We start from the raw sequence: 13,803 nt of genomic DNA on the forward strand, positions 1-13,803 counted from the left end.
ACCGATATAATATGTCAGGGTCACCAAAGGTAACACCATGAGCTACAAAAGCTCAATAGAATAACCCATATCCACTAACCCTTAACTTACAAACAATAGATCATAAAATTGACGATTTTCACATAAATCATGCATACAAAATGAAACGGTTAACAATGACACGTTCACAGTCAATATTCAACTAACGTTGGTGTCCAAGATTCTTTGTGTTTCTCCTACGCGACTCGTCGTAGACCGTGTCACTGGTTTCACCTTTCATTTACCAAATCAACATTTTCAAATTTGTTTTAACACACCCAACCTCGGTTCCGCCGTTCCGGTCTCCCGAGTATCCTCACAATGGTTCCGCCGCACCAGGTTTCCATTGGCACACAAAACTTTGCATTGGCTCCTTTCCGCGGATAACCAAGCCATATTACCAATGAAGCTACCACGTCCAGCCCCATTGGCAATCTTCACAATGGGCTACCACGTCCGGCCATATTGCGGTTTTCACAAACAGTAAATCCCCTCCAATGAGACTACCACGTCCGGTCCCATGGCAACACACAACGGGCTACCAAGTCCGGTCACATTGTGGTTTTCAAAATCCTTACACACGATGGGCTACCACGTCCGGCCACATCGCGGTATCAAAACACATCTTTTCATTAACCACACCCTAGGTGTCATGTTTCTAACTTTCTCGATTTTCATGTCTCGTTTTCATGCATAGACTCTGCAGTAGGACTTTTCACAAAAGTAATCATAAATCATTCATTGTAATCTTGAAACTAAACTAGCAAGATCATCCAACTCTATGTTATTTAGCATGCTCAAATCACAGCTTAAAGCATAACGCCACATGTACGGACGCCCTTGGAGTGAAAATCACTTATGCTTTATCACACCACAAATAATACAAGCAATTCATGTATGCATGTTCATAACCATCTTAAAGATCAAAATACGAATACTTCTATCAATGATAAGTCTTATCCTGTTCTTTCTTCCTTTTTGGCAAGTTCTAAACAACATATGTTTATTGAGGTAAAAGTCAATTATTCAACATGTTCATACCACTATTAGCAACACGAGTTTACTAACTATCATTCATTCCAAACATTACAAGCAATAGATAACCTTATATACTTAGAGAAAACGGTTAAGGATATTCTACGTATACTTAGAGAAGCGAGTAGAGAAAATCTACATATACTTAGGAGTAGTAGATAGGGAGAATCTACCGTTCTTCTTGGCGGTAGGTCGGTTTTGAGAATTGGTCGTCGGTTTTGCGAATCGGCGGCGTAACGACTTCGAAGTGCTTCGAAAGGAAGAGAGATGGGGTTTCTCTTCCTAGAAACAACTTTGCTAACTAAACTAGGCTACTTTAAGATCTAGGGGTGGTTTTTGGAGGTGGTTTGATGGTAGCTCTCAAGAACTTCAAGAAAACTCAAGAAACTTGAACTTTGGAACTTAGAAAGCTTAGAAATTCAAGAGAGAAGTTGGAGCAAGGAGTGAAGGTGTGAGTTTAGGCTTGAATGAGCTTGCTATTTATAGGCCAAGCATGCCATCTCTCTCCCTCTCTCTCCTATCTTTGATTTTTGTCATGCTTTGATTGAAAGTCCAAGGGTTTGCTTGCACTTTTCTACCTAGTTCTAGGCTTGCATGGCTAGATTTAGTACTTTGGATTTGATTTTGGAAAGATTTAATGGAGAAAGAGTGATGGTTCAAAGATTGTGTGAATAGGTAAATATATAAGGACAATGAAAGTATGTAGGAAGATCATGTCATGGTACCCTCCAAATCTCTCTCCAATCTCTCCCTCATTCTCTCTCTCGGCCTCCCTCTCCCTCTCTCCTCTCGGCTCTCTCTCTTTCTTGTACTATGGAAGTGTATTTATATATATATATATAAGTACATAAGGTACAATACAATCTAGTAGGATCTCAAAGCCAAGATTTTCCTATTAAACTATTATATTACACACATGTGTACTTTTGTAATATTATAGGTATATATATATATATATATATATATATATATATATATATATATGAGTCCGGATTAAGTCCACACCCTTACGGTCCGCACCCGCCCGCACCTCCCATTTCCCGATTGAATTTCGATGATCCGAACCGCTCAATGTGTTCAGAACGTGATTTTAAGGGTACTCGTGAGAAATTAGCAAAAAAAATGACCGGGAAGGGCTTGATCTGAGCAGTTTTTTTCTGAACCGTTCAAAAAAAATTGCTCAGATCAAAAAAAATTGCACAGATCAAGCCCTTCCCGGTCTTTTTTTTTGCTGATTTCACGCCTGTATCCTTAAAATCACGTTCTGATCACATTGAGCGGCTCAGATCATCGAAATTCAATCGGAAAATGTGAGAAATAGGGAGGTGCGGACCGGAGCTCCGGTCCACACCTCCTGACTTGATCCTGACTGATATATATGTGTGTGTGTGTGTGTGTATATATATATATATATATATATATATATATATATATATATATATATATATATATAAAGGTGTGTACCATGCAATCTAGGTAGATTTCCCAATATCTAATAAAAAATTATAAGATCAAAATCCCTTCTTAAAATAGTCCAAATTGGCACATGTTTCATTATAAAACAACTGTATACAGTTGTTTTCTCCTGAGGGATCCCGGATTATAGTTGTGTGCGGGATGAAGCTCCCAGCCGTTGGATTTAATCCAACGGCCAGGAAAAGAAAAGGCAAAAAAATTTCGTAAATTACACTTTCCCCCTTCGGTCTATTTCACACTTTCCCCCTCGTTTTCATTCCACGGCAGAAAACAAAAAACGCAGACCAGAGAGAGAGAACTGGAGGGCGCGAACCAGAGAAGAGAAGGGAGAAGGGAAAACGAAGAACGCGAACCAGAGAACGCGAAGAACGCGAAATCTGCTGCATCCACCAAGGTATCTTTGTATCTCTCTCTTTCTCTCTCTCTCTCGATCTCTCTCGATCGAAAAGCCCATTCGAAATAGCCAAAAAATTAGGGCTTTTTTTTGGGATTCGAACCTAGCGCGCGCGCTCTCTCTCTCTCCCTCTGCATCAACAGCAAAAACCAGAATGGGTTTTAGGGTTTTCGGAATTCAAACCAAAAAGAGGGGTTTTTTTGAACGATGATTTTTATTTTAGGGTTAGTGTTCGAAATTCGTGATAAACACATCCTTATTGTTAAAAACGTTTGCTTTTCTATGGGTTGAGACCCGTATTTGCGTTCAAGGCTGGGCATTACTTGCTGTTGTTTTCGGATAATTATTTCAGGTTGATTTGAATTTTAGATTTGATTGTTAAAATATGGTGTATGTTTTGGAATCCTGAATTTGATATGGTGTACTAAAACAAGTTATCCTTTGCATCAGTAACATATGGTATAAAAAGGAGCTTCAAGTCATTCATTTTTTTGTCTCCACCGGACTCTGATGAAAATACTATTGATGGAGTTTTGTTTTTGTGTTAGTTGTGCCTAATGGAAAGTATTTCATTGTAACCCAGTCAACGATGCTTCAATTGAATGTATTCCATTGTTTATGCTATTTCCAGTTACATATTCTTAAAGTGGAAAAGAGTTCGAACTAGACCAAAGAAGGAACGAAGAAGAAGAAATGGAACAAGAAGATATTTCCAACATCAACGCAACCCCCTTGTATCCACCACCACTGCGAAGGTATATTTGTCTCTCTGGTTAAGAAAAATAGGGTAGTTATGATCACAATGGTTTAGTAAGTGTTTTGTCTTTTGGTGGTTAGAATGCAGTCTGCAGATGATATACAACTACTCTCACCGTCACCTTCTCAACCGTGTGAGGAGTCTACTAATTCTTCTGAAGTACTTTACACTCCTGAAGTTAAAAACGAGGTGATACCAAAAATTACACAAGAATTTAAAAGCTTAGAGGATGTTTTTAAGTACTACAACAATTACGCATTCGAAGCTGGTTTTAGTGTGCGAATCCATTCTAGTAAGACGGATAAGAATGGTGAAACCATTAGGAAAGAGTATGTTTGTAACAAAGAAGGGGAGAGTAAATGTTCTGAGGCCACTCAACGACAACGGGGTACAACTAGGGAGAAATGTGGTGCAAGACTAACAGTTGTAAAAAACCGATCAAGTGGTGGGTTTGTTGTCACCCAGTTTGTGGAGGGGCATAGCCACCCTCTTACGACGCCAAGAAAGAAGCATTTCTTGAAATCTCATCGTCGAGTGTCAGTTGCACAGAAAGCGTTAACGTAACAACTAGCAGCTGCAAATGTGTCAACTAGCCAACAAATAAGTGTTTTAGAATTGCAAGCCGGAGGTCTTGAAAATATTGGATGTCTACGACAAGATTTTTATAATTCTAAAAGGGATATGAGGAAATATGTAGATGGACATGACGCGAACATGTTGAAAGAGCTTTTTGAGACTGAAAAAGAAAAGAATCCAGGTTTTACGTATACAATAGAGGAAGATGATGAGCACAGGCTGACCCATTGTTTTTGGGCCGATGCGACCTCTAGGAAGTCATACCAGTATTTCGGGGACGTGGTGGTATTCGATACTACATACAACACGAACAAATATTGCTTGATGTTTGCACCTTTATTAGGGGTTAACCACCACGGGCAGACAACGCTTTTTGGGTGTGCCTTTTTAAGTGACGAAAAAAATGAATCTTTTGAGTGGCTTTTCAAGGAATTTTTGAAAGCGATGCCTGGACCACCACCCAAAATGATCATAACTGATCAAGATCCGGCAATGACAAAAGCAATTGCTTGTGCTCTTCCCAATACGTTTCATAGATATTGCATTTGGCACATTGTTAGTAAATTTTCTGAAAAAATAGGTGCATTGGCATACAAAGAACATTATGAAGAGTTCAAGAAATGTATTTGGAATTCCGAGAGTCCTGAAGAGTTTGACGCAACATGGGCATATATTGTAGGAAAATCGAACTTGTCCACCCATCAATGGTTGCAGTCCATGTTCGAAATTCGTGACAGATGGGTTCCTGCATATACGAGGCACATTTTCTCTGCCCACATGACAAGTAGTCAAAGGGCTGAAATTTCTCATGCATTCTTCAAGAGGTATATATCTGACAAAAATTCAATGTATGAATTTGTGACACGGTTCGATAGGGCACTTGCACGTCTACGACATAATGAATTAGATTTGGACCACAAAGATATAAATGAGAAGCCAGTCTTGAAAACCTCATGGTTGATGGAAAAGAAAATGAGTGAATTATATACACTCCATTCATTTAAGAGATTTCAAGAGGAAATATTTCAGATTGGTGCATATGTGCTTACAATACTACATGAGGATGAACGTCGCTGTGTGTGGAAGGTTCAGAGGGAAGAAATGCAATGTTCAAGAGGTCGTGAGGTGTCGATAGACAAGTCATCGAACTATGTGAGGTGTAGTTGTCAAATGTTTGAATTTGACGGAATTCCATGTCGGCACTTGTTGGCGTACTTGTCTTTAATACAGATTAGGGAACTCCCTACCACATACATTTTGCAACGGTGGACTAAAACTGCAAAAGCAGGCAAAGTTTTTGATGACTTGGGCAGTCATCAAAAAGAAATATGTGGCAGTTCACTTTTGGTGAGGCGACAGGGTATCTTTCAACTTGGTTCTACAGTTCTTGATTACGCTGTATTAGATGAAGAAGGAACTGAAATTGTGCGAGAAGCGTTGCTATCTAGTCAAGAGAAGATTACATTCATGAGGGGTTCTCGCAAAGATGGTTCAACGAGTTCTATCCAATTGCCTATTTCTCTCGGAAGCCAACATGGTTTGAAAGAACCGCTGAAAGTTAGGACAAAGGGTTGTGGTAAGCGTTTGAAAGGAGGAAAAGAGAAGGCCGTGAAGAAAAGTAGGAAATGTCCTGGGTGTGGGTTATTGGGGCAATCGCATGACAAAAGAAATTGTCCGAAGCTTATGAACATGTAAGTGTACTTATCTATTTGTAATTGGAACTTAATTGTTTGCACGCATAATATATTTTAATTGTTGTCTTATTTTTTTAGGTCTTCAGAAGATGCTAGATTGTGTGATGACGACGACGACGACGATGACTTTGACGATGAATGTAAGTTCTTTTTAAAGTGAAATACAGACTTGAATGATATCATGGATATGGTGTGGGTTACATGTATTCTGTTTAATTCCGTTTGGATATGTTACCTTGTTGGGAAAAAAGAGATACCCTGAAAAGTGAATTTCTAATTGCTTGATTTTGGCTGTTTGTTTCGCTAGAGTTCCAGGTACCTAGTCCTCACATTGAAGTTGAAGTAGTAAGTGGTTTGACTATTCCAACAAAACCTCTTTCTGTTCTACAAGATAATTATCATCTTTTTTAATTATGATATTGTGTACCTTTTTCAGACTCTAAAAATGGTGCTATAAGGTGTGGTAAACTGGTATTCAAAGGGTTCAGTTGGGATGGAGAAGTTATCAAGACTGAATTGGGGTGCAACAAGATGCTACGGCTGGTTTTGGTTCTGCAACAAGGTGCTGCAGCTGTAGAGGTTTACAGTGCTGAAATTGGGGTGCCACTTAATTGAAATGGGATATGTTTCCCTCAACCTAACCTTGGACTTGATCGCCACATTTAGGAGTTTCTTTAGTTCTGTTTTAGAATGTTGCTGAGAGGTTGTTGTAAATCTCTGCATTTGGTTGATTTCATCTCTCCTTTCATGCTATATTCGTACAGACACGAGATCTAGAAATTCGAGAGAAAATCTGGATTTGAGAACTTTCTGAGGGAATAAAGATGATTAATGGTTACCATTATTGATTTTCATTGACATATTTGTGTTTTTGTATGTACTAACATCAAGCCATGGTCTCCAGATGCATTATCAAATTGCAATGTTCCGGCAGAACTTGAATATGACTGAGATGATCTCAAACATACAGCCAACAAGGCTTTCGTTTTCCCCAAGATAGTGAAAAGTTTAGATTATCAAGAGGCTCATTGGTACTTTTTCCCTCTGATTTGGCAATACAATGAAGACAAAAGTTATGTGGTATAAAGAATCGGGGCTTAAAATTTCCATCCAAACTGATTGGGAAAATTTAGTTCAAACTTTAATGCCCATTGCAAATCATTACTAGAAACTGTTTTTGAATCTTACAAAGAATTGGAAACGATACTGGAAATCTGTTTAGCAGAGCTGTATCCTAGAAGAATTGTATGCAGATGATTTTTGGCATCCTGGAATTGTATCCTAGAAGGCCTAATATGATGAACATATGAAGTAAATACAAAGGCCTTCTTTTTCTTTTCCTGTGGTTCTGTTCAAAGCTTTGTTACCTTCTTGGTGCAAGAAATAAAATTCCTCAACTTTGGTTATGTGCCAAAAACTCATTATGACACAAAACGATATGGTCCAACTAAATTTCCATACAAATTAGTCATTGGTAAGAAGAAAAAACGATCGCAAATTAAATTAGCCATACATCCAACAGTAAGCAATTTCATAGTCCTAACAGTTCAACATAAGGCCACCAGTTTCACTAACTTAGCAATCGTATCATAACAAACATACTACTACGACTACTACTACTACTTGATATTACTAGCTGCTTTTGCCACACATGTACGACACAACACAAAAAATAATGATCCAAAGATAATTCCAATTTATTTTTCCCCCGTTTCTCATTCTCATTTGCATTGCATCAATTTCCTTCTGCATGGCTTCAATCTTCATCTGCATTGTGATTGTTGTCCTTTGCATTTCTTCACTAATGCTCATGGATACTGAACTCTCACATTGTTCAACAGTCCTCACAGCTTTTGTTTTTGTCTGAACCATCATTGGCCCCAAATTAGCCCTTCCTTGCAAAATACAAGGCTCATACCAGCAAAAAAAACCACAATCCAATTTTAGCTGTAAAAAAAAAAACACAATAAGAACTTAGAATTTTAACTCCAACGAACAACAAGAGAATAAATTGGGGCAATGCATGCAACTCACGTTATACTTTGCACATCCGAAGAACCTTCGACCTGGGTTCTTTTGTGTTCCAGATGTCCTCAATGGTGTTAGTTCTCCGCAATAACAAAAAATCCCAAAATCGGGACCACCACTTCCATTGTTACCCGAACTACTTCCTTCCATGAAATGAGTTGCTCTCCTTATAGTTGTTCTTCTGCTGGAGGGGAGCAAACCTTGCTTCTGTGAGCTTCTCAAGAATACAATCCCCTGCCTAAGAATATTTGTCCACAGATTCACAATCCCACCAGAGTTTTATCTGTCCTAGAAAATCAGACCAATCTAGCCATGGAAGTGCAGAACTTTGGCAGACCTACAGGACAAACACGAGCAACATGCTACTAGAATCAACTAACCATAACCAACCTGCCATGCTAAGGTACTGGATGGGGGGATTAGTCCCCTAAATCAGTCGGTCCAGTGGACAAGATACTTAGTCATATAAAAGGAAAAAAGGCAGACTCGCAAGATTTTTCCGAACTTAAGTGTTGCAAACAAGCTTCTGGTCCTTCAAGTAAAAACAAGACCATACATTTCTATGAAACCAAGACCTATATCAAAAACAGTGGGAGGAACACCAGTTGTGTTCAGAATTGGTCGAGTCTAGTCTCCGAGGCCATATTGATTTTACATGGCCATCCTCCACTCATATCTGTGAATACTATATCCATGTCAAACAAAATTATCTCTGAAGCATATTAAATATGAACATAGGCATGTAATACATAAAAGGTTCCAGTTTTCTGAAAGGAAAACACTAATGCTCTTTCAGAAAATTTAACTTTGGAATCCAGATGGGTCTCAGCAAGTAATCCCCAGTTTTGAACGTAAATACGGGTCTCAACCCATAGAAAAGCAAACATCTTTAACAATAAGGATGTGTTTATCACGAATTTCAAACACTAACCCTAAAATAAAAATCATCGTTCAAAAAAAGCCCTCTTTTTGGTTTGAATTCCGAAAACACTAAAACCCATTCTGGAATCCAGATGTATATGTTACTGATGCATTATCTTTGGAATCCAGATGGGTTTGGTTTAATTAATGAAATGACTAGAAATCTATACACCAACAATTAAAATGTATAGGATAACTTGTTTTAGTACACCATATCAAATTCAGGATTCCAAAACATACACCATATTTTAACAATCAAATCTAAAATTCAAATCAACCTGAAATAATTATCCGAAAACAACAGCAAGTAATGCCCAGCCTTGAACGCAAATACGGGTCTCAACCCATAGAAAAGCAAACGTTTTTAACAATAAGGATGTGTTTATCACGAATTTCGAACACTAACCCTAAAATAAAAATCATCGTTCAAAAAAAACCCTTTTTTTGGTTTGAATTCCGAAAACCCTAAAACCCATTCTGGTTTTTGCTGTTGATGCAGAGGGAGAGAGAGAGAGCGCGCGCGCTAGGTTCGAATCCCAAAAAAAAGCCCTAATTTTTTGGCTATTTCGAATGGGCTTTTCGATCGAGAGAGATCGAGAGAGAGAGAGAAAGAGAGAGATACAAAGATACCTTGGTGGATGCAGCAGATTTCGCGTTCTTCGCGTTCTTCGCGTTCTCTGGTTCGCGTTCTTCGTTTTCCCTTCTCCCTTCTCTTCTCTGGTTCGCGCCCTCCAGTTCTCTCTCTCTGGTCTGCGTTTTTTGTTTTCTGCCGTGGAATGAAAACGAGGGGGAAAGTGTGAAATAGACCGAAGGGGGAAAGTGTAATTTACGAGAATTTTTTGCCTTTTCTTTTCCTGGCCGTTGGATTAAATCCAACGGCTGGGAGCTTCATCCCGCACACAACTATAATCCGGGATCCCTCAGGAGAAAACAACTGTATATATATATATAGTATAGTATATCATCACATGGGAAATCTAGAAAATGATTTATTTAGTAAATCCTAGTACTTGTTGGAAGATTGACTCTATTATCCAATGGATAATAATTTCCCTAGCGGTTATTGACCAATGGATAAAAGGGTGAAGTAATATCTACTTAAATAATACTTATATGTCCTTTTAGGCATGTGTATATATATACCTATATAAAACTATATATTTGTACTTAACAATCTAGCATAGATATCTTTTTAATGGAAAGTCTATTGTCCAATGGATAAAAAATTTCTTAACTTTTATCGTCTAATGGGTAAAGATCCAAGATGACAAGTATGACTTGATTAACTAGTCATATATATATATATATATGTGTGTGTGTGTGTGTGTGTGTGTGTGTGTGTATAATAATAACCTAGGTCCAAAAGGTTTCATTAGGGTTTGAAAAGTTCAAAAGGTTCAAGGAGGTTCAAAATGCTCATCTAGGGTTAGGAGAAAGTAACTAGATGAATTGGTAGTTAAGTTCCTCTAACTAATTGGTTAGAATCTAACTATACTTGCCAAGTAGAATCTCTAGCCAAGAAATATAATTTTAAAAGACTAAAATCTAATTATGACGGATTTTTAGAAATACAAAAGGAATTTTTGAAAGCGAATTCAAGTATTAAAATAAAATTCAAATTTTTAACGAAATTTTTACTTACTAAAATCAGGGTTGTTACAATGCCTCTCTTTTTGTGGAATTTTAATTCCGAGGTCTGGCGAATGTTGGGTTTTGCCTGTTAGTTTTCGGTTTTGTTTCTTTTGGTGTGTCCTTTAGGTTTTAGTTTTGCTCTTTTGCCTTTTGTATTTTGTGGTTGTAGGGTGTTTGGGTTGTTTTAGCGAGTGTTCCATGTTTTGGTTGACTTCTTGCTTTCCTTTTGTATGGTTTCTCGGGTGGCGTTTTCACTGGTATGCTTTTGATTCTTTTAACCTTTGTTTTCTTTCAAAGGTTAATAAAATCTTTTTTCCCGATAAAAAAAATACTTCAATTTAGGAGTAAAACTCTCTCACTGAGAAGGTAATACTCATTTTCAAATCCAACCGAAAGTTCATACATAAATATACATGTACAAACATAGAGAGCTGGACAAAGGGCGAACGGCTGTGGCTGATGTGAATGCGCAGTACAGTGGCACACTCGTGGCTAGTGCAGCGGTGAACGTTGGTGCAATGCAAGGAGACGTGCGCGGCCATCGGAACATGTGGCTATGATGTAAAACATTGATTAACAAAGTCAAATTTAAACGCAACACTATTGGTTGCCAGGGACACACTTCTCTTTTGTCTAATTCCCGAATTTAGATGTCTTGTTTGGATGAATTTTTGAAAAAAAATTGGTTTGATTTTTAGGTAATGAGTGAAGAGTGAAATTAGGGTAAATATATAATTGAAGATAGGGATAATGAGTGGAGAGAGATAGAGAAATGTGAATTATAATTGGAAAGAGGAGAGAGAAATAAAAGTAATAATTAGAAATATGGATAATGAGTGTTTTTTGAGTTGGAATTTTTTTTTACAGTTTGAATCCAAACAAGGCATGAAAATAAAAAATTGCAACTGACTGGAAGCAAGTGAACCCACGTACGCTATACTGGGTCCACCCTTTTTTTAGGAAAAAAAAAATTATTAGCTTGGAAGAAGTTATACGGAAATTAAACGGAGCAAATGCACAACGGTAAATGCCACCCAATACCAAAAGAGAAAGACAGTATGCCAACCAAAACAAAAGGGACCACGGGAAATTAAGAAAACCCAAACCTAACATCTAAAGATTCTAAACACCTCCAGACCTCATAACTCGACCAAAAGGCTCCTCTACTAATGTATAGATCAAACTAAACCAAATGGAATTAACAGAAAAAATTAGCTAAAACTATCCCGAACCAAAACAAAACCCGCATGCGCTAAGACAGAACCAATAAACAAGCAAATGAGCAATGGTCCACCCCAGTTGCTGATAGCAAGTGAGCAAGTCAATTAACCATGGAAACGCAAAACATCACTTAAAAGAAAAAGGTGTTACTGAATACCAAAAACGAAAAGCTAAGACAACTCTTTGACAAGCGCATCTACAACTAAAGATGTCATAAATTTGACATGGCACGCAAATTAAGTAGAAGAATTGTCATGTGAAATAACTTCAAAAAAAATGTCAAATATTTAGATGTTATTTGACATCTCCCTCCTCATGTCAAATTTGACATGTGATGTTAAATTTTTTTCTTCAGTTTTAATTTCTCAAAACTTAATAAACCAATTAACCATCAAGGGTGATAAAAATTTGAGTTAAGTTTTGGTCCCCGCGAAAGTGGAAAAAACAAAGGTAAAGATTTGAATATCATAACTGCACATCAGAGTTGATTTGCATGAATAATCACGACGTTCACGTTGAAATGATTTCCATGAAATCCTACTCCACTATCCTGTACTACAAATATCGATCCATTGTAGAGAGGATCAGTGCAATTGGAAACTGTGGACTGGTATTATATTACTACAGTACAATACAAGATCTACAGAATCATTCAACAGTACTCTGTACTTTTTTATATCATCTCAGGTGGAACCACTGATAGGACCAAACATAACATGGCTTTCACCAAATGGGTACCTTGTATAAGAAATGAATTAACAAAACCAATATTGCTACAAAATGCCTAAATTGGATACCTATACTAAAGTTTTTCACTGAAAAAGGCCTAAGGTAATGGCAAAGAGATCGACGAGTTTTTTTTTTTTTTTTTCAGGCTGGTCAAAATAACCATAGATTAAATTTTTTTTTTGATAGGCAAAGAAATATTATTAGAAACTCAATAATTGGTACATCGAGAAAGAAAGGCAAGCATTATTGAAGGGAAAAACCCAATTCAATCATATGCATGCCAACAATCCCAAAAAGAAAAAAGAAAAAACCAACCAAGAGTTGAAGGAAAAGAGAACAAAAAGAAACTACAGTTCAGATTTTATGCTTTCTACCAAATGGCTCCTGAAGTCTTCAACATAATATGCTACAAGATTGCATCTCCCTTTAACCCATAATGCCACTCTTAGTTTGATAAGGTTGACCACATCATCAGTATTAGGAATTGAATTCTTAAAGACAAGATCATTTCACGCTTTCCAAATGAACCATAAGACGGCATAAAGAGTGGTATTCCAACATATTTCCTCCAAGTTATGAAAAGAATTGGAGAACCAGAGATCAATCAGACTAGAGATAGTTGAAGGACAAACACATGGGATATTCCAAGAAATAAAGATAGCTGACCAGATGTTCCAAGCAAAACTGCAATGAAGGAGCAAGTGAGAAGGTGTTTTTGATGATGCAGAACATAGAGGACAAATACCAAGATTTGAAGGAATGATGTTTCTTCTCACAAGTATTGATCTTGTGGCAATTCTGTCTTGAGCAGCTTGCCAAACAAAAGCATCAATTGTAGCTGGCCCAAGATTTTTTCAGATTGAATTGAGGCTATTGTTAACTTGAAAAGTTTTGTTCTCCCCAATTAGAATAAGCTGATTGTACAGAGTAACAACCATTAGAACTCCATGCCCAAAGAGGGTGATCGACCCTTGTTGGAACTAAGTTGAAATTTCTCAACTTATGTTGAAGAGTAAGCAACTCACTTACCTCTCAAGGACGATGTCTTCTTCGAAAGAGGAGGTTCCAATCAACTGAGGGTGAAATAAAGGACACTTCATTTACCAAAGCCTCTTGTTGCACTGAACTGAGAAAAAGTTTAGGATATAAGGATTTCAAGCTCCTGTCCTCCAACCAAATGTCATCCCAAAATTTAGTAGCGTTACCTGATTGGACAGAAATTCTAAAACCTTCTTGAATTGATTTGCCAATGGGGGAGTTATCAGTGCACACAGAACATATGTCAAGCCAAATTACAAAAGGTCTGGAGGAAGAGGAAGGTA

The 13,803-nt window shown here is 37.6% G+C and overlaps 2 protein-coding genes across 2 annotated transcripts; one reads left to right on the forward strand and one right to left on the reverse strand.

Moving 5' to 3' along the window:
- Positions 1-4,353: 4,353 nt before the first annotated feature.
- Positions 4,354-6,565, forward strand: LOC131298609 (protein FAR1-RELATED SEQUENCE 9-like). Its single transcript, XM_058324089.1, has 3 exons — positions 4,354-5,947; positions 6,029-6,090; positions 6,387-6,565. The coding sequence occupies exons 1-3, from the start codon at positions 4,362-4,364 to the stop codon at positions 6,563-6,565; spliced, it is 1,827 nt and encodes a 608-aa protein (XP_058180072.1). The 5' UTR covers positions 4,354-4,361.
- A 1,017-nt stretch (positions 6,566-7,582) lies between these two features.
- LOC131298610 (uncharacterized) lies at positions 7,583-8,217 on the reverse strand. The gene is made up of 2 exons (XM_058324090.1): positions 7,985-8,217; positions 7,583-7,897 (listed from the first exon to the last, which is right to left on the reverse strand). The coding sequence occupies exons 1-2, from the start codon at positions 8,126-8,128 to the stop codon at positions 7,583-7,585; spliced, it is 459 nt and encodes a 152-aa protein (XP_058180073.1). The 5' UTR covers positions 8,129-8,217.
- Positions 8,218-13,803: the final 5,586 nt, after the last annotated feature.

The sequence above is a fragment of the Rhododendron vialii genome, chromosome 8a (assembly GCF_030253575.1).
Source record: "Rhododendron vialii isolate Sample 1 chromosome 8a, ASM3025357v1".
In the NCBI taxonomy this organism is placed as follows: domain Eukaryota; kingdom Viridiplantae; phylum Streptophyta; class Magnoliopsida; order Ericales; family Ericaceae; genus Rhododendron; species Rhododendron vialii.

What these genes read in the sequence shown, in the direction of transcription:
- LOC131298610 (XM_058324090.1), bottom strand. Translation starts at nt 8,128, where the DNA reads ATGGAAGGAAGTAGTTCGGGTAACAATGGAAGTGGTGGTCCCGATTTT. An exon ending in TCGGATGTGCAAAGTATAAC is followed by an intron (nt 7,898 to 7,984) that starts GTGAGTTGCATG and finishes TTTTTTTTACAG; the next exon opens with CTAAAATTGGATTGTGGTTT.
- LOC131298609 (XM_058324089.1), top strand. Translation starts at nt 4,362, where the DNA reads ATGAGGAAATATGTAGATGGACATGACGCGAACATGTTGAAAGAGCTT. An exon ending in TGTCCGAAGCTTATGAACAT is followed by an intron (nt 5,948 to 6,028) that starts GTAAGTGTACTT and finishes TTATTTTTTTAG; the next exon opens with GTCTTCAGAAGATGCTAGAT. An exon ending in CGATGACTTTGACGATGAAT is followed by an intron (nt 6,091 to 6,386) that starts GTAAGTTCTTTT and finishes TACCTTTTTCAG; the next exon opens with ACTCTAAAAATGGTGCTATA.